This window comes from Notothenia rossii, assembly GCF_949606895.1.
Source record: "Notothenia rossii genome assembly, chromosome: 5".
Classification (NCBI taxonomy): Eukaryota; Metazoa; Chordata; class Actinopteri; order Perciformes; family Nototheniidae; genus Notothenia; species Notothenia rossii.
Window position 1 is genome coordinate 49,886,814 of NC_136903.1, and position 20,622 is coordinate 49,907,435.

The 20,622-nt window shown below is 40.1% G+C and overlaps 2 protein-coding genes across 20 annotated transcripts in view; one reads left to right on the top strand and one right to left on the bottom strand.

Moving 5' to 3' along the window:
* Positions 1-18,016, bottom strand: LOC307038722 (uncharacterized protein; the record flags this gene model as incomplete). 4 transcript variants are annotated; one of them, XM_079680347.1, is made up of 5 exons in its annotated part: positions 15,088-15,293; positions 1,955-2,818; positions 1,510-1,656; positions 1,305-1,397; positions 1-1,019 (listed from the first exon to the last, which is right to left on the bottom strand). In XM_079680347.1, exons 2-5 carry the CDS (start codon positions 1,967-1,969, stop codon positions 804-806), a joined length of 471 nt encoding a protein of 156 aa, XP_079536473.1. In that variant the 5' UTR covers positions 1,970-2,818; positions 15,088-15,293. The 4 variants fall into 4 exon arrangements, with proteins under 4 accessions (XP_079536473.1, XP_079536472.1, XP_079536471.1 ...); XM_079680346.1 differs by having other exon boundaries at positions 2,699-2,818; positions 15,088-15,291; XM_079680345.1 differs by having other exon boundaries at positions 1,983-2,818; positions 15,088-15,286.
* Positions 10,371-20,622, top strand: part of LOC307038723 (uncharacterized protein) — a 22,590-nt gene continuing 12,338 nt past the window's right edge. For 9 of the 16 annotated variants that reach the window (XM_079680357.1, XM_079680360.1, XM_079680351.1 and 6 more), the window contains exon 1: positions 19,786-19,831. The gene's annotated coding sequence lies outside the window, so the exon portion shown is untranslated. Of the gene's footprint in view, positions 10,722-19,772; positions 19,832-20,622 lie in introns of those variants that run through there. The other 7 variants (XM_079680361.1, XM_079680348.1, XM_079680352.1 and 4 more) reach the window with 4 other exon arrangements.

Here is a 20,622-nt window from a genome sequence, read left to right on the forward strand (position 1 = left end):
ATAAAAACTTTTATTTCAGTGCACAAATACACAGAATACATTCAGGTCAATGTAGAAAAATAAGAAATACTTTAGTCCCCTCGGTCTTCCTCTCTTTGACATTTCCTCATATCAGTAGAGGAAAAGTGTGTGTGTACAAGATAGATATTAATTTTACTCCACAATTTCCTACCGTATTCTTAAATAAGTCTGCAATGCAACTGAAAGGTACACTAATAAAAGTAAAACGTTGTATCAACAAAAAAGAATTTGAGTAGAGAAATATTTTACATTGACTCAATGAAAGTCAATTTCTTCAGATCAATCTGTATATTTTAACTCAATTTATTTGAATGAAAAACAAGTTGTTCACACAACCAGCTTTGGCCTCTGAGGCAGCCATTACCTGATCTTAGACATGTTAATAAGTACCACAGTTAAAATGCAGTAATATGTGCCGCTTCCAAACATCAAACTCTTAGAAAAAAGACTTGTCCTTATTATCCACTGCACACTTTTTTAAAGCAACACTGACAACTTGCGCCTGTGAGACATGTAATCTCTGAAAATGATAAGACATGCTTCTACAGTGAAAATCGGTCATACTGTAAGTGCAACTTCTGAACACAACACTTTTTTGCAAATGTTTTATAATGCATAATTATTATAAAACCTTGGTTTTAGAAACCTTACCATGTAACAATGGTAACTTTGAGTGAGTGCAACAAAGTGTCTACTCTGGGATGAACAGCTGGGTTTTCAGTCTATTCACTTTTGGGCTCATCTTTTTCCCCTCAAGCTCCATCAGGACTTTTCGCACAACTTCAAAAGTTGATTGCAGTTATTTCGGATATCTTAAGTTCAGTGCGTATATGAGCCCGAAGAGCATGGAAAAAGCTGTCGCAAACCGAGGGCAAGCCGCTGAGGACCTCTGTTCCTTCGATGAGAACCTTGACGCCTTTGGGTCGATGAAACTGATCCTCTTTCCCAATGACAAAGATGGCCATTGTTGCCTGCTCCAGTTCTCCAGCCTCAGCTTCCTGGAGATCATGCGAACAAAAGGGAAATGGATGAGGACCACAGAGTGTAGTTCAACAGGCCTGAGGCGCAAACATTTCCCCAAGTTTGCAGCTACCTTTTAAAAATACAAGATTATAGTGGATAGATGAAAAAAGGAAAGTTCTCAGTTTAGTCGGCCCAAGAGGAAAGCTCAGGAGGTCATCAAAAATGACTAGCTTTCTAACCAAGCAGTTATTTGCATGCAGTACAAATATTTAATTTTTCTTTTATGAACAAACATCTTGTGAGTGAGTGGGAGGTCTTACCTGGAATTCTTTGATGAGATGGTCAACAGGTTCACCCAGGTAGATCATTAGAGATTTGAGGATGCATTCTTTTCTGATGGTGATGTCCACAGTCTGAGTAAGAACAGAAATATATATATATATATATATATATTATAAATCAAATGCAAAAAAAAGGACGATTCAGCCACTGATCCCACAGATAAAAAAACTCATTCATAGATACCTCATCCAAACCTGCAAGATCCCGGTGGTCTTGTTTCACAACTCCTCCCATGCTCCTGATGACCTGCAGCAGTTTGGTGGAGTGTTTGTCCAACTGCGCCAAGAACTTTGTCTCCAATGGAATTGTTGTTATGAACTCAGCATTTACCTAGAAAATATAAGCAGCATAGAAAACAAAAAACATTGAGAATTTATAATACACATATTTGTTATAAAGAGCCAACGGTTTGATTAAAAGTACTCCAAGTCAGCTTGTATGAATGTAACATTTTAATTAATTAATCCACATATTTATTGAAAACCACCACCAAATAAAGACACTAAGAGTAATAGATGTAAAACTTATATTGTGATATATATTAAAAATAAAACATCAACATATTTGCCGTGGCTGTCTATAGTTGTTAGTCAGTTGGGCCCTCATTTATTCTCCACTGCAGGCTTACAATCAAGGGTTTCATCAAAAATAATGACCTCTTCCATGTGAAAAAGTGCAGGCCACCGCTCCAAGAGGCCTTCAATGCTTGGCCTCTGATGCACTATTTCATGTCTTCGGTACCCAAACGCCTTCGCCATCTTTTCTTTTATTGATTGCCGGTTGTTTCTTTTCTGTTGTTCTGTCAAAAGGGAAATTGTCTCTTGCTCCTTGCTTTCTGGAGTCTCACCAATCGGCAAGGACGGAAAATGGTCGGCCTCAGCTCGCCCGGCTCTCTTTAAATTCTTCGCAGGGTAGGACTCTTCCTCAGACTTGGTCTTCAACGAGTTCACAGCAAGCTCTGCAGATGATTTGAGCTTGGTGTCAGTCTAGATTGGTTCTTTGTGTACTCTGCATTTCCTCTCTGTAATTGACATTCTGTGTGATATGAGAAGACCGGGATTGGAAACACTTTAGGCCACTGCGGTGTTCTTAATGATTCCGAGGAAGAGCCGCTAAGTAGTAATGTGTCATCTGTATTCACAGATCCAGAGGAGGAGTCTTCACTGTACAGTCCACTTGTAGGGGTACTATTTAATGGTATCTCAACTGGGTACAAGACCACAGTTGTAGAATCGGGGTCTAATTCGACAACTTTGATCACTGTTAAATCTTTAATCGCATGTGTAGATGTAAGATTAACAAATGTGTTCCCAAAATCAGTGCCTTTCTACTGTAGCCTTATGTAACCTTCTAATCCACATGAATTCTTGACCTCCTCAATGAGCTCTTCCATTGAGTTGGGAATCCCATTTTGAAGCTCTAGTCTGATGCTGTTGTCGTCGTTCAAGATGATCAGCAATCAAACAGGTGGTCCAATATCAGCCATGGCGCTCTTAAGAGAAAGAGAGAAATAGAGAGATGTGAAGAGGGAATTAATGAAATGCAGGTGTACACTCAATACATTTTTTCTTTTCAAGTTGCATTGTGTTATACTTTACAAAGTTCATATATATATATATATATATATACTCATTCTGACCTTATACATACATACATATATATATATATATATATATATACATATGTATGTATAAGGTCAGAATGAGTATATATATATATATATATATATATATATATATATGAACTTTGTATGTAATACTTTGTAAAGTATAACACAATGCAATTTGAAAAGAAAAAATGTATTGAGTGGAAACCTGCATTTCATTAATTCCCTCTTCACATCTCTCTATTTCAATCAGGAGAGACGTGATGTATGGAATACATGTTTATTATCGGGTCACATTATATAAATGAAACATAATGATGACAGTTTATAACAAGCGAATGAAATGGTGTTTGGCGATTAGGCCCAGGTTTTGTAGGATGTCATTCGGGAAGGGAAGAACCGTTTCCGATGAACCCCCCTGGGTCTAGACACTGGTGGTGGTGATAAGTGGTTAGGTCCGGTTGGAAGGGAGAAGGTTGAGCTTGGCCCTGAGTTGGAAGCAGGAGGCGAAGGGGTGGAGGAGATGCGCGTTGACACCTGGAAGACAGCTGATGGAAAAGGGGAGAGCATATATAGAGGGATTAACAGGTGCGATGATTAGGCTTGTGAATGGAGGGAAGTGATAGGTTAGCTGAGGAGTGGCGCTCCCTATCCTTTAGTGAAGGGAGCGAGTATTGCCATGACGCGCAATACAAAGTGATAGGTCTTCCTGCCTGAACTTGCGCTGAGCTTCATTTCAATCAGGAGAGACGTGATGTATGGAATACATGTTTATTATCGGGTCACATTATATAAATGAAACATAATGATGACAGTTTATAACAAGCGAATGAAATGGTGTTTGGCGATTAGGCCCAGGTTTTGTAGGATGTCATTCGGGAAGGGAAGAACCGTTTCCAATGAACCCCCAAAAGAAGTGAAAGTATGAAGTACTGAACGTGATGAAATCTTACCTTGTGGGATGCAGTGGAAATCTATGGATGAAAAGAGAGGTTAATACATGTGGGGATTTAGACATGCTGATGCCTCCTAGGCACAGTTTATACAGACCCGAAGGTTACAACCTGGACGTACAGGGCTTCCTGGACGTACAGGGCATCCTGGACGTACAGGGCATCCTGGACATACAGGGCGTCCTGGACATACAGGGCATCCCGGACGTACGGGGCATCCCGGACATACAGGGCATCCCGGACGTACGGGGCATCCCGGACATACGGGGCGTCCTGGACATACAGGGCTTCCCGGACGTACGGGGCATCCCGGACGAACGGGGCATCCTGGACGTACAGGGCATCCCGGACGTACGGGGCAACCTGACTTCGCAGGGACACAGTTTATACAGACCCGAAGGTTACAACCTGGACGTACAGGGTTAGACATGCAAGGATAAACATGAGCCGCGGGGCGAATATACGTGCTGACATGCTAAGAACCACCACCAGTTATATGCATACGTACCAATTTGAAGGTTGGAGAGACCTTTGGATAGCCAGCACGGCACTGAGGTTCGGACGAATGTAGGATGAGAAGCGGTTGTTGTAGGGAAGAGGAACAATTACCTTGATTGCGGCAGGTTTGCTGCACCTATCCTGAACGAGCCCTGAAATGCTCTTAAGACACCACCACCAGTTATATGCATGTTTACCAGAGGTAAGCAGGAGAGATCTTGGATAGCCGGCACAAGCCGATGCCCGGCGAAGAGGGAGATGTAGACAATGTAAGGCGGCTGTTAGCTTGAGTACAATGATGCATTAATATCATACCCTGCTTAACATAAGCCATGTGAGCATGAAACCAATATATGAGTGCAATATGAGCAGCATGAAATAATATTGCTAGGTAAATACTGAGACATGACCCATGATATAGGCAGGGCTCAACTCTAACTTTTAAAAGTGGTTGTCAGGCTGGCAACCAGGCATCCGCTTTTGGTTGCCAAAACTGAAAATACGGTTGCCCTTTTTTAAGATACCTTATATTTTAAATAATTAAGATGCTATACAGTTATACATCAACTTAAGAATGAACATGTGACACAAGAATGTTCAAATTCTTTACAATAAGTAATTAACGCACTTATTTGAACCTAAGTGGTAGTAAACTTGTCCACCCTCAATTGCTGGTATACAAAATACCAGTAGTGCTGCTGTTGTCCTGTTCTTCATAGATCCCTCACAAATGAATTGAGCAAGTCACTAGTTTCTTGATCATCCGTTGTCTCCCTTTCAAATGTGGGTTTTCTTGACCTTTGTGCTGACCCCCACCATAGACCCATTGGCCCTTCAGCATTGAAGTCTTGCATTGCCAGACTAATACATTTCTAATGTTAAATAAATGAAAACCATCCACAGGTAAACATTTGATATTAATTATTGATGCTGTAAATTACCTTTAATATGTCTAACTATATTTAAAATGTGTTACCTTTTATAGAAGTGGTTATAATTTAATGCAGCCATTTTTCTATGGTAAAGTTTCGTTTTGCACTTTTATTTTGTAGTAATAAGATCGGGACTCTTATTTTGAAGGAACTTTTACCGGAAGTGAATGGAAAACATTCCTCTTTGTTTTTCGTTCGGGTTTTACCTTACGCTCCATCAGTTGAATCACTTGAACATTCATTTGAGAAGTTGAGGTGTTGGCTGAACTTTTTTACCACACAGTCAACCAACTTATTTTTGCTTCGCCATTTGTTGTAAAACAAACGGCGCACCGCGCACGCGAGTAAACGTGCATCGCTTTCTGGCTCCGTAATCACGCCAATGCATGTGCAATTTAAGTATCAGGTTCCGACTGGTCACAACAATTAAATATCACTCTTAAACAAATATGAAAATGTATCTATTTTGGGGTGCACGTTTTGCTGTCCTTATTTCTTATGTTAAAAACTGGTTGCCGCTGATGGCAACCAAAGTCCAAGAAGTGGTTGACATTTTTCTGAATGGTTGCCAATGGCAACCTGGCAACCGTTACTGTCGAGCCCTGATATAGGACTAGCTTAATTAGCAGTTTAATTACGCCACGGTGAGACGTTGATGCTGATGTGCTGGTTGGGTGATTAGACTGTCTTCTATCATCTTACATGAACATCTCTTTCTCCCTGAAAGAAACCCCCAAAAACCACGGATGGGCAGCATCCGTGGCTGTGTTGAAGCTTGAAACTGCGGTACTTACTGAGCATTGTGACGGGTAGTAGTTACCCGAACTGCATAACTCCATGCTGTAACGCGTTACACCCGACACTGCCTGGAACTCACCTTAACCCTAAACTAAAGGCAACGATATTCTCTCCTTTTTCTTCTTCTCTTTCTCTCTCTTCTTCTTCGTTCTTCTCTTCTTTTGCTTTTCTCTTTCTTCTTCTTTTCTTTCTCTCTTTTCTTTCTTCTCTTTTCTTACCTGTTTTAGCGGTGAGGCGCAGGGAAAGGAGGCGAGCCTGCTGTGCGCTGAACCCGCTAGTAGTGACGTTACGTATTGCGCCGAGGCTTCGGAGCGTGTGTCGAGTAATCCCCAATCTTTTTGTGAAGCATGTATCGAGGCTTGTATCATTTTGGGCCAGTGATGTCATCGATGACAAACGAACCTCGCTGCCTGTCGATACCACGTGACTGCTTCGGGAAGCGATTCATTTGAACCGTTGAGCCACAACGCTCATAATACCCATGGATGTATAACAAGAACCATATTACCCCTCCTGTACCCGGGTCCGCTGGTGACACGATGGAATTAAAAGAGCTCAGACCCTCACTTATATAGAGGTCGGAAAATGTCATAAGTATAAATAGATACAAGCATAAATAAATGTAGGAATAAAACATGAATAAATAAATGAATAAAGCAGATTAGATATATCCAGTGTTTTTGGGTAGATTCAGCGTGTGGGCTGTGGCTCAGCTGGAAAGCAGCCGACCCACGACCGCAGGGTTTGCTTATAGAAGCTACAGCTAAATGAGATAATGCAGTTAATAAATGTATTCCTGATATGGTTTAGCCTTCTCAGGCTACAACATGGTTAAGTTTATGAACAATATTAAGGAATACGAATCCCTCTTGCAATGTTTACCAGCCTCCTATAGGCTTTTCAATCACAATCGTTCAACTGGAATGAAAACAATATTGTTAACATGAAAATAGGATTTTATGTTCGTTGTTTAGAGTTATTCTAAGGCTTTACTCATTGGGAACTCGGTATGAGATAGAGCACACTGTTGAGATTTCCAATTTGCCTGTTTTACACGCTTTGACCAACAGGGGGTTTATGTTCAAATGAAGCCCATGATGAAGCCTCATGAGATGAACCCTTTGCGAACCAATTGCTGGAAAGCTTCAAAGCTTCATAAGGCTTCATCTCGCCATCACTACCTGCTTGCCACCTAAGACGCACTTAGTGACCAGTGCTGCTACTGAGCCGGGAGGAGAAGTAGCTTCGATGAGATGTAGCTTGAGCCCTGCCTGCCTGCAAGAGGGGTTGTGGTTGAAGCCAGAAGTGGGTGAAGCTTCGCAAGCGATGAGGGCCCGTTCCGCGTGAAGGCCGGAAGCGCCGCATTTGAGCGGCCCTGATGCCAGTGATGCCCTCTCGAGAGACTGAAGGCGTGCGTCAATTGTTTGCCTGAAGTAGCCCATTTCCATGAAGCCGGAGGAACTTCCGTGGAGCCCAGTATCCTTGTCTTTTTCTTCCGCGTCCGGGTTTGCGGGGTGGCCGGCTAGAACCGCTAGCCAACTGGGGAACGCCGCCTGTAGCTTAATCCGCAAGACTGCGGAGCTGATGAATATATACCTGGAGCTGGGACGAAGCCCTGCTGCTGCTTGCGCGTTGACACCTGGAAGACAGCTGATGGAAAAGGGGAGAGCATATATAGAGGGATTAACAGGTGCGATGATTAGGCTTGTGAATGGAGGGAAGTGATAGGTTAGCTGAGGAGTGGCGCTCCCTATCCTTTAGTGAAGGGAGCGAGTATTGCCATGACGCGCAATACAAAGTGATAGGTCTTCCTGCCTGAACTTGCGCTGAGCTTCATTTCTCTCTTTCTCTTAAGAGCGCCATGGCTGATATTGGACCACCTGTTCGATTGCTGATCATCTTGAACGACGACAACAGCGTCAGATCAGACAGATGTATCTTCTCTTTTCTTTTCTCTTCACTATTATCTGTAAAGCGTCTTTGACAGGGTATATGCAGGAATCCTGAAGTCAAATTTAATACCTTTTAAGACCTTTTTTAAGACCTTTTTTAAGACCCTTTCCATACATTTTAAGACCTCATCGCAACTTTGAGTTCTAACCGGTTACATTGGCAGCACACTTTATCTCACATTTACTATATTGATTGTAAGATAGCAAAACTAAACAGAGTGCAGAAAGACTACTGAAGCCTCCTTTCCACATGAACTTCAACCTCTCTGTGAAGGTCAGGTTTAATGCAGTATGCTGCTTTTTTGCTTCTGTAGACTCTGTGCTCTTTCATTCCAGTAAAACTCCTCAGAAACCATTAGAAACCAGTATTTGACCAATAAACAAAACAATTGACAAAACTTTGAACTATGAAATATGTTAAACTTTGGTGAGCTTCAGCGGGGTAATGCCATATAGGAGCTCCCTCACAAATACCCAGGGGTTAAATTGGGCTTGGGCTGTCCGGGGCTAAGCCCTGGCACATAGGACGATGCTCTGACGTCATCACCCTCACACATTTGTCATATGTTTAAAAAAAGGATATATATGTTATGACTTTTCTCGTTCTTAATATAGACTATATTTAGGGTCGATATGTGTTGACTTTACTTTAAAATAGCATATCTCTGTGACCGGATATAGTTTGGCTTAGACCCCGGCCCCCCGAGGACGCATACGGTAAAACGCATACGCAAGCGCAAAAAAGGCTTCCGTTCACACGCATTCGATTCATTAACGTGTCCGTTCACACTAGACCGCTGGAAATGCTGGAAACGAGGCCTGTAAGTGGCGCTGCTGCCCGAAATACACCAAAAGCAGCGAAGAAGACCCCGGAGCATGGTTGCCATGGTTGCCCTTCTGTTTATTTTCCGCGGTGGACCGCGTGTTCTCCTGCTTTATATCTCTCCGGTAGTCCACAGCAGATGAAAAACACCCACCTCACCGCCTCTTCCAAGGAACGAGGGGACCGTGCGGCAGAGTTTCCGTAAAAAAAAATGTTCCGCCGGTCAACATGTCCGTTAAAGTTTAAATCTTCCGTACAAAATTAGAAAAGTGCCGGTCAGAGGTCTTCTTTGTTATTTATTGAGCTTTAAAACAAATTCATAACGACTCTGTTCTCTGTATAATAATATAATAATATTTAATAAACGGTGCCTGCCTCTCTTTTCCTCCCCCTCTTCTGACAGCCCAGCAGCAGCAGGAGACGTGGGGAGATGGAGGCGGGCTATTTCATCGTTATCAGAAAATGATCATATAGGGCTTACACACGGAGCCGTTGGACCCCCAGAGCATTGCGTATGCCGATCTACCCACCTTGGGACCCGTTACCGTAGTCGTTTAGTTCCCCCCCCCCCCCCCCACAGAGTGGAGCAAGGCAACGAAACTTAAAATAATAAGCAGCATTTTACGGCGCGCTATGCATGGGGCCGCCTTGGGGGGTTTCCCGACATGTCGTTTCAGTAAATTAAAGGGGGTTTCATGTTGTCGTTGCTGTGGACCTTCTTAATACCTTGGAAAATGCCGTTTAATACTTTTTAATAGCCTTAATTTTCGCTAAATTGATTTATCAACTTTTAATACTTTTTAAGACCCCGCGGACACCCTGTTTGAGCACCTGTAAAAGCGCTAACAAATTAAATCTATTATTATTATTATTATTAATTAGCCATCAAAGTTTCTAAGCTACAAGAAGAGCATTGACATATTCAAAATATATCAAACATTAAACTTAAATGAGTTACTCAAAGCCTATACTTTATTTTAGGACAGTGGTCAACATTTTGGTGATGTAAAAATATATAACACAATGTTCTAAACTAAAGTTACGTTTACAATATCTTTATCAATTGAACTCGAAAATTAAAATATAAGTCACTCGTCAAAATGAAAGAAGCCCACTTACTCTGTCCTTAAATTGACGTTTAACACCAGAATTTCTACTCAGGTAATAAATACAAATTCATAGTCTTATCTATTTATTTACAATAGAAAACACGCAGCCCGCCTGTTCATACTGTTTACTATGGAATGCCATTTATCTATTAAATAAATAAATAATTAAATAAATAAATATGCCTATGAAATAAATTCTGAAATAAATAAATGAGGCAATAAATATGTATACATGTACATTTAAATACACATTTATTTATTTCATGGGACTTTTATTTCATAATGACGCATTTATTTATTTCAAGAGACTTTTATTTCATAATGACACTTTTATTTATTTCAAGAGAATTGTATTTCATAATGACACATTTATTTATTTCAAGAGAATCGTATTTCATAATGACATATTTTTTTATTTCAGATGACTTGTATTTCATAATGACGCGTTTATTTATTTCAGGTGGTTAGCTCACAGATCCAGTGACCTAGACCAAAGCACCACAACACTGACTCAATAGCTTTTGTTTCACACTCCAGTACTCTTAAGTGGTTTGCAAACTGCCAATAAACCAAACCGGTTCAAGAACCATTATTGTGCTTTTCTGGTGCTTAACTGGTTCTTCTCTGGTCTTATCTGGTCCGCCCAATGCTGCTCTTCTGAGAGCAACCGCTCTGACAGCTCTCTCTAGTCTCTACTGGGAAACAGCTAAAAGTCCTTCTGTTGGTAAGCAACGCTACACAATTATACGAGTAAAATATTTCTCGAAGGTTCGTTTTGCTTTCTTACAACGTTAAGTTAATGTTAACGTAACCTTAAGTTTGCTAGGAGGCTATTGTTACGAGCTAGCTGTCTTAGCTAACAACTGTTAGCAGCTAACGTTTTCTGCAGTTTGTGTTGCCCCTGAAAAACGTGATGTAGTTATTAAGGGTATGTTAAATTAACGTTATTTTACAAGTTGAGAGAGTTAAGTTGTGTTTAAAATCGTCAATGTAATGCACGTTAGAGGTTTTTAGTTGGACATGAAGTTAGCTAACGTTAGCTAACTCTACCAGGTTAGTATGTTAAGCTGTACTTTCTGTGGCAGCTAGCTTAATACAAAGAGGGGTTTTGTGCTTCATTGCAAACTTTTTTTTGTTAATCTACCTGAAACTGTAGGGACAGTTTGTTTCTACTCAACTATACAGACTAGAGATGTTAAGATTCACCGATTCGCATCGGTGCACCGGCATAAACGTTCAAGATGCGAGTGCACCGGTTGAAAGAGTGCACATCGGCTACAGTTTGGGTTGAACTCGCGATGCATCGATTGCGTAGCGTCTTTGCATCGGTAAAAAACCGATTCATTCATATAAAATCCCCTTATCTTGTCAACGTTCAGCAGAGACGATCTTTGATATTTGCTTCGCCACTACGGAGAACGAGAGTCTCAGTTATCAACACACACGGAAGTTGAGGAGAAAGAGAAACACAGCGCACCGAAAAATACCTACAAATCAAACGTTTGGCAACACTTCGGATTATTCAAGAAAGACGGTGTAATAGTCATTTATGCTATATAGTTGACCGCAGGTCATGGAGAGTAATAAGGTATCCGTAGACCTTTGTATGAGGTATCTTTATTACTTAACAGGTCTACAGCCATGATACATAGATCCGTCCTAGATGCGGACTTGCATACACACAGTATCACTCCGCAGCCGCACCCCATCAGTAACGTCCTGATGGTATATGTGCGCGGCACTATTACTACAGACGGTCAACTTGAAAAATCACTCGCAAATTGTTAACGATGCCGAGCCGCTTTAAAGTACACAAGTAGTACGAGGAACTTAGCGACGCACATAAAGAGGCGACATGGGGTCTGCGGCTGAAAAGAGAAACCTGAAAGTGAGACATATGAGTTAAATCACTCAGTGAGGTGTTCTGTCAGAGAGAGGTGTTTAGCTTACAGCAGCCTGTGACGGCCAATAATAATTTAAATGTCTTCCTTACTGTAAGCAGTTATGAAATACCTGTTTGTGAAAGGTTATTTGTTTTCTTTATTGTTCAGATAGAAACCACTGCTTTCTGCTCACTGGTGAGTTAGCCTCTGAGTGTTAAGCACATCAGGCTGGCAGCTGTATGGGCATTGCTCTATGGTAGCTGTTATTTGCACATTGTTAATCATGAGCAATGCATCCTTACATTGTTTAACTGTGAGGTGTTATACAATTGTACTCTGGAGAGCTTTTAAAGGTAAAAAAAATAAACGGCATGATGGGATGTGCAGTACCAGATATGTAAAGCACTTTTTTGTTAATGTATGATTTGCTGCATATCAGGAATAAAACAAAAATCCTCTGTCGTACCATATTGAAGTATCATTATTTTTGCATCGTGTTGAATCGCATCGTATCGCCCCGAATCGCATAATGTTGAATCAAATCGTATCGAACTGTATCGCAACAGGGGTGAATCGTATCGTATCGTATCGCCTGGTGTTTCAAAGGTATCGTTACTGTATCGTATCGTGGCAACGTATCGAGATGCGCATCGCATCGGCCTCAGTGATGGAGATGCACATCCCTAATACAGACCATTGTTGTAAAAGTAACAGTGACAAGTGTAGGAACTTTTGAGTGAAAGAAAATGTGGAACATCTATAAAGCTGAAAGAGAAAAACTAAAGGATAACGTTTTAGAGGCAGAGAGGGAATGGAGTGTGGTTGGTATTTTGGGAGCAAAAGGAGAGGGAGAAAGAGCTAACAGAAAGGCACTGTTTACCTGTATTGAAACTGGGGTAGGTACAATTATCTAACATTAGGTCAGGAAAGATCATAGATTAGTGTTTTTGTTTTGTTTTATTTATTATGTTTTTTATTTATTTATTTTGGATTAGATCATAGATACGTCCATGAGTTAAAAGATGGAATGATATGATGATTCACACTTTAAGGTGGCGGTATGCACCTTGTTTGCAATCCGCCAAAAAACTGAGAGAAGAAGAAGTCAACTGGTTTGCCAACGGACAATTTACACCGAAGAAGAAGAAGCGAACATTTCTGGCGGGTGAAATTTAGAGTATCAGATTACATATGATGTCTGACTCTGAGAATTTAGTAGTTTGACTTATAGTCCTTCTCCTCCATTTTCTTAGTAGTCAGTGTGGTGCTGTTGCTTTGGTCTGGGTTTCTGGATCTGTGAGCTAACCACGCCCCGTTCATTTGCATATAAGGAATGGAAATGTCTCATCATGAAATGTCTCATCAGGAAATACAAGTCACCTGAAATAAATAAATGTGTCATTATGAAATACAAGTCATCTGAAATAAAAAAATATGTCATTATGAAATACGATTCTCTTGAAATAAATAAATGTGTCATTATGAAATACAAGTCTCTTGAAATAAATAAATAAATGTTTCATTATGAAATAAAAGTCCCATGAAATAAATAAATGTGTATTTAAATGTACATGTATACATATTTATTGCCTCATTTATTTATTTCAGAATTTATTCCATAGGCATGTTAGGGCCGGGACTTTAACGCGTTAATTAAGATTAATTAATTACACAAACATTAACGCGTTAAAAAAATTAACGCATTTTAATCGCACTTATTTTTGCACCGCGGAACGTTTCTCACTGGATGAGTTTCAGGGGTACCGATTATACTGGAGCACCAACTAACGTTCATGACTTCAAACAACAACAAACCACAGTGAACAATAGTCAAACATGAACGAACAAGCTGATGAGACCGCTTTGGTTGGCCCCGTGGATGGGACATTTTGTTTTAAAAAACGGACGGATGGAAGCATCGATAAGAGCACGGTTGTTTGCAAATTATGCAAAAAGGAATTTGCATATCACCGCAGCACATCAAGCCTCAAGTATCACCTCAATGCAAAACCTATAGCAGCTAGCGTGGAAGCTAGCGTGGACGTTAGCCCGACTCAGAGTACAAGGACCCACACCCAATTCGCGTTGATCAAACAGTGGCCTATGCAACAGAGAGATTTTATTTTTCATCAGGATATTGGAAGAATAGGAGGGATTGAGGTCAATCACTGGCACTTTTTTATTTTATTTTAAATGGTACAGTACACTTTATGTTGAACTATTTATTATTTTGTTGGTGCAACTGGCACTTTATGTTGAACTGTTTATTGTTTTGGCCAAGGTTATTGAGAGAGTTGGACTGAAATTTAAAAATCAACTGTTGGTAAATCAACAAAGTCTGTTATGGCCTCTGAAGCAACAGAGAGATGTTTTCTAATAGTCAGGGTTTCCAATGTTCTGAATGTACTTGAAAGTATTGTGTTATACTTAAAAAACAAAGTGTTATAGTTTACAGAAGGTCTACCTACCTATAGGCTACCTGAATCTCTGAAATGTACTATATTCCTAAATATGCTATTGCTACACTTTATGGCAAAAATTGCACTTTTCTGTTGGTCTTGGTTAAGGACCACCTTGAAAAAAATAAACAATGTTTTGTTGCTTAAGCTTATGTATTCAGTCATTATTCAATGGTATACTAAAATCCATGTGAAAAAAATTGCTTCTCACTGTTCTCAGGTCAAATATTTATATGTGATTAAAAATGCGATTAATTGCGATTAATTAATTAAAAAGCCTGTAATTAATTAGATTAATTTTTTTAATCGAGTCCCGGCCCTAATATATATATATGTATTTATTTAATTATTTATGTATTTATTTAATTTTGGCTTAAATGGCATTCCATAGTTTACAGGCCACCAAGCCTCAGTTAAGAAAAGGTAAAGTTGACACTTAATGTTTGTCTGAGTATATCTACCTTTGAATCTGGCCATGACTCATGCTGGTAGGCCGCTTCATTATAAATATAAAAAAAGAACACCATGTGTGTCATGATGGCACATAACAGCTCGCGGCCGCAGATTACTCCGGGTCCCAGACACCCCCTTACCCCAATAATATTTGTATTGCAGATCTACATGAATCACACAAACGACCTATTTTGGATTCAAAACGGCGAATTTCGCCGAAAGGTGACCAGTTTGCATCCCTGTATGTTACACCCACACAATGAAAGTACACTATTACTGTAATATTTACATTTACCTATCTTCAAATGGATCCTTGTTGTTGTTGCTGTATTCTCCAGGTTCTGATGCTCCATCTCCACTGCTGCTAGTGTTACAAGTCCGCTGTGCAGAGCTGGTAATCAGATAATAAGCCTGTTGAACAGGAGAAAAGAATGAAGCAGAGGGAAAGTTGCTGCCGTTTGTGTGGTTGTCCTAGGCAGAATTTATTAAACACATTAATAAATTTACTTACAAATTATATCCGTTTTCTCTATTTATCTAATCATTCTCTGGTTTGACGCCACATGTACAGTATCTCTGTGTTGTGTTGTGTGGTCGAATGAATATAATAATAATACATTACATTTATAAAGCGCTTTTCCTGGTGCTCAAAGCGCTTAATATGACTTCCTTCTTGCCAACCAGGTTTATTATCTGTGCAAACAGAATATAAGGAAATGGCTTCACCAGCTTTCTACCTCAATACTTCTCCTCAGTGAGGCCTGAAGCTAACTGAGAATGTAAAAATACATTTAGCCAATCAAAATAACTGTATGTCTGACATATTTCGTGTTCTAATCAAAAATGGACATAGATCCACATGCCATATTATGACTTCCATGAAGGATTAAAGCCTTTTTCATTTACAGTATAATACAGTGATAACAGATAACACACACAGTACATGACTGTACTCACTTTAACATGGCTGTTGTACAGGCACAATATTAGCATAGCATTAGCGCTTTAGCATTTAAATAATATGAACAATTATGACCTCAGACCAGCATTTCACATATTTATACAAACAGAATAAACTTGAAATGTAAGCCAGACTAGTGCACGGGACTCATACACATAGTAGAGCTACATTATTCAGGGAGCAACAGCCTGTGTTAAAGAAGCTAGCGGGCGCCATTAGCCACACGCTAATGGCGTAGCTCACAGAATGACATTAAGCTATACATAAAACAGTTTCAAAGACACTTCTTAGATCGAAATATGACATAATCTGTGTACACACTACTAACCTGTTGAACAGGAGAAATGAATGAAGCAGAGGGAAAGTTGATGCCATGTGTCTGTCGTCCTCTTCTTCTTCTTCTTCTTCTTCTCTCGGACCATGCCGTTTCTCTAACGCTAAACCGGAAGCGGCGATACCGTAAACCGGAAGTGAGGCTAAGAACGGCGAACTTCAAGATAACAATACCGTGAGCACTCCTAGTGGTGACTTTATGAACTGCAAACATTCCTCATTCCACCACTGCACCACTTTCCTCCTACCCTCTGTTGTTCTTTTTGGTATAGTTTTATTTGCTGCTTCTTTAATGTGCATTGTGATTTGATTTGAGCACTCCTCTATACTTCCTTCTAATGCTAACAATTGTGCTGACTCCTTACGGCAAAGTCTACATTTCTCCAGTCTGCTTTACCAAAGCACCACCTGGAAAATATACTCACTTCCTATTTGTGTTGATGATAGTGAAAACTGGGTAACGATCACTTCCTATGGTACAGTCACTTTTTACATACCATTCACACGATTTAGCTAAACTATCCGTCACAAGTGTGAGGTCAAAACATGATTGTGTCCCCCTATTCACATCTATTCTTGTTTTTTGTCCATCATTAAGGTGAAAACAATGATCTTTCCTCTTTCTTCTACAACATCCCCATTACTGTCTGTTTGACTGCTTCCCTTCTATGAGCCATCCCTGCTATTGTCTGTCAAGTTTCAATGTGAAGATTTTTAGACGGGTTATAGACATTGACAAGCTTTATGCTTCCTTCTTTCATTGGGCTGCACATTTCTACTATGACACATGCCTTGTCTTCAGGGGATGGAACTGGGGGCTGAAAAGAAGAACCGGTTCCGAACCAAAAGAGCACTAGCACGGAGCTAGAACGGGAACCGCGTTGGTGTGAAAGGGGCACTGTGTTCTTTGTTCCGTTTTAGAAAGGAAGTGTGAATACACAGATTCTGATTGTGAAGAAAACAGATATAATTTCTAAGTGAATCAGAGCTGGTCAGATAATAAGCCTGTTGAACAGGAGAAAAGAATGAAGCAGAGGGAAAGTTGCTGCCGTTGGTGTGGTTGTCCTAGCCAGAATTTATTAAACACATTAATAAATTAATAAGTGTGATTGTCATTCATGGGGGTATTGATGGGTATAGCTGCCTGGTCGTCTTCCTCCGGGCCTCAGACAACAACAGGAGCACTACCGTGATGGCGAGCTTCATGGACATGGTGGCCAAGTAAGGTGTGCCCTCGAGAGTCAGAACCGACCATGGGGGCAAAAACAACGCTGTCTGCCTAATGATGAACATCTTCAGAGGCTCTCACAGAGGCAGTGCTCTGAATAGAACGGCTCTGGGGTGACCTGTGGCGAGGTGTGAGTAATGTCTATTATGACCTCTTCAACAAGTGAAGATATAATAGACGTAGACAATGAAATGCACATGTGGGCCCTGCATTATGTCTATCTCCCACGCATAAACCATGACCTACAGGGTTTTTTGGACCAGTGGAACAATCATGGGTTGAGGACCGAAAGACACCAGAGTCCCATATAACTTTTTGTCCAAGGTTGCCTGGAACGGCAGGGCCAGACCACTTCTGCCATGCAGAAACTCTTTGGTGGAGGACAAGGAGATGCTCAGGAGGAGCCAGAAAGAGAGGGTGGAGCTGATGCAGGGGATGTTGCAATGGACTGGCCAGAGAGGGTCACCGTACCTCGAAACCAGCACCTGCTAAGCGATGAGGACATGGAGCAACTCACCGCACAGTTTGATCCTCTTGCTGGTCGTAGAGGAGATCTTGGACTGGACGTCATCCAAAATATACTGTCATTCATGGCAACATTGAATGTTGTCTGATTTTGTCACGGACATGACACATATTTCACAGCGGCTCCCCTGCAGGCTGTTCTTTGCCCTTTGAACTCACACTAATTGCCTTTTTTAAAACTACTACTTTGCACATTTTTCTAGTGTGCAGTGTATATATGTGTGTACCAATGTTTTTATGTTGTAGTATTCGAGTGAATTTTCCTTAAATAAATTACTTAGTTTAAACAATGGTCTCTCTCATTGATGTTGTGACAGTTACTAGCCCGCTTGTGGCCTGCACTTTGCCACGGTGACTGGGCTTTATATAGTCATCCATTGGGATGTGTTTTCGACAAATAACAGTCCAGACCTCATGGGGAAATTCAATAATAGCCACTAAATGTTTTTTTAAAGAAAACATAATGTGTTGACATTGATATATTACAAAACATATCCCTGAGTTTAACATTGTTCATTAGTGCCACGGTACATAAGCACATACTGTAGGAAAGCAACAAAAAAAAGCTATAGTTAAATGCACTATGCATTGCTGCCTGAGAACATGCACAGCTTGAAATGCTATTAATATCTGCATGATGTTTAAAAAATGCTCTTGTTTCTTTTACTAATTACAATGCTTTTCAACATGTATCTATCCATTTTCATTCAGTCTTCATACGCGATGCTGTTTCTTGGTGAGCTTGAAAGTAATTCTTGACTCCAATGAGATGAAGAGGCTAAAATTAAGTTTATAATGTAATCTCTGGATGTTCTCAGACATCTAGGATATGTTCTTGTGAGTACCTGGGCATAATGTAATAAAAATATTCCGACTGACTAATTGTGATACCACTTTTACCTACTGATAATCTAAAACCTAGCAACAGATAATGTAAAATTCTCGTGAAAATGCATAATTGGGAATTGATCACGTTTTCAGGTTCGTTTTTTTTTTTTTTTTAAACTGATAAAGTTATACATTTGGTGTTCTAAGACCTGGGATGTATGTCATACATGTGTGCCATGGCATTCAGCTAAACTGAAAATATCTCCATCACAGCTACACACTGTGTTGTGTGTCCACTTGCACTTCATCCCCTCGTCACCCTGTTAGTATATAAGTCCTGGTTTTCTGTCCTGTTCTTGTCGGTTCCTTGTTTGTCTATCTCATGAAGTTCTGTTTTTTTCCGTGTTGATTGTTGTTACTTGAGTTCCTGTTCTGCCTGTTAAATATACATTTTTGTTAAGTTTTCTGCTGTCTCCGCATTTGGGTCCAACCACTCAGTGCTTCACATGACAATGATTGATTTGTACTATATATCGAATTGCTATTTTTGCCATTATTGTATTGTAATTAATGCTTTTGCAGGGAATTATTATTATTACTTTAAATCTCATAGATATTAACACTACTATACATATGGCTGAAATAATCATAATCATTAATTGTTTTGTGATATTATGTCCCTCTTGTTTTTATATATATATATATATATATATATATATATATGTATATATGTGTCCCCTCTTCCTTCACAAGCACTATATATCAATATATATATATATATCTATTCTGAAGCATGCAATGAAATAGAAGCAGAAAATGCTGCAGTGTTTGTGATGAACCTTTGTATACATTTCTGAATAAGTCTCAGAACCATTTTGTGGTACACTCTAAAAAGTGTACTTGATAGTAGTTGAAGTAACTTAATACATTTAATAAATCTGATTCAGATTTATGCTTTGGAGATTCCAATGTACTTTTGTGGGTTGTATTCATGTGATTTTTTTGTTCGTCGATTTGATTTGCTATTTTGTTATCAGTGAAAGCAAATCAATCAAGTTTCTCTCATCTAACGTGCGTGTGACGTCATGACGTCAACATCTTTGCCAGATCTTTCCACCGTCACATGTGCCGCCTTTTTCTTTTGAGACGTGACTTCGACATACGGTAAGTGTGATTCAGACAAGTTATATTTCTTATATAAAAATAATGTACAATGTCAGATATAACATGTTCCACCTAAAGTGTTTAACCAAACCAAAACAAGCTATGATGCACTGGCTCCACTGTTAGCTAAACCGCTAGCTTTAGCTCAAACATGATGATAGTTGGTTGCTTGCGGGTAGAAGCCTACTCTCTTGGTTTAATATTGTCACTGAAATGTGTTAAAGTTATTCCTATTGTGTGGCGTAGCTGCTTATTACCAAATTGGCGCAAACTAATGCGCAAACTGGGTCATGTTAAGGCTAGTACTATCATTATTAGTACATAGCTTGTCACCAAACTGCACACATTTTTTTTTTTATATTTCGGCGTGTGTGTGTGAACGGTTTAATGTAGTGTCACCGCCGCTGCATTGAGTGTAATTATAAAGACGATACGGCATCACTGAGCAGTGAGGGGGCATGTTGCGCTGGTGAAAGCCCGGTGATGCATCCGGCTGACGAACATAGAACTTAACCTCGCTGTGTGGGAGATGCAGTAATAATTTGTTGTGCTGGTCGCCTCGATGGCGGGACTCCCTTCTTGTTTATGCTGGAAGTGATTGATGCAGCGTTGATAAAGCCTCACATTTATAGTAGCTCGGTGGTTAAAGCGTTATCCAGCTCTGTGTTGCTGTGCTAATGTGCTAATAAGAAGCCTTGTAGTGTAATTTGCTGTTGCTGATAAGACCATTACTACGTTCGGGGTGATAATACGTGGCTGTGAAAGCTTAACAACGAATATAAATGTCCCCC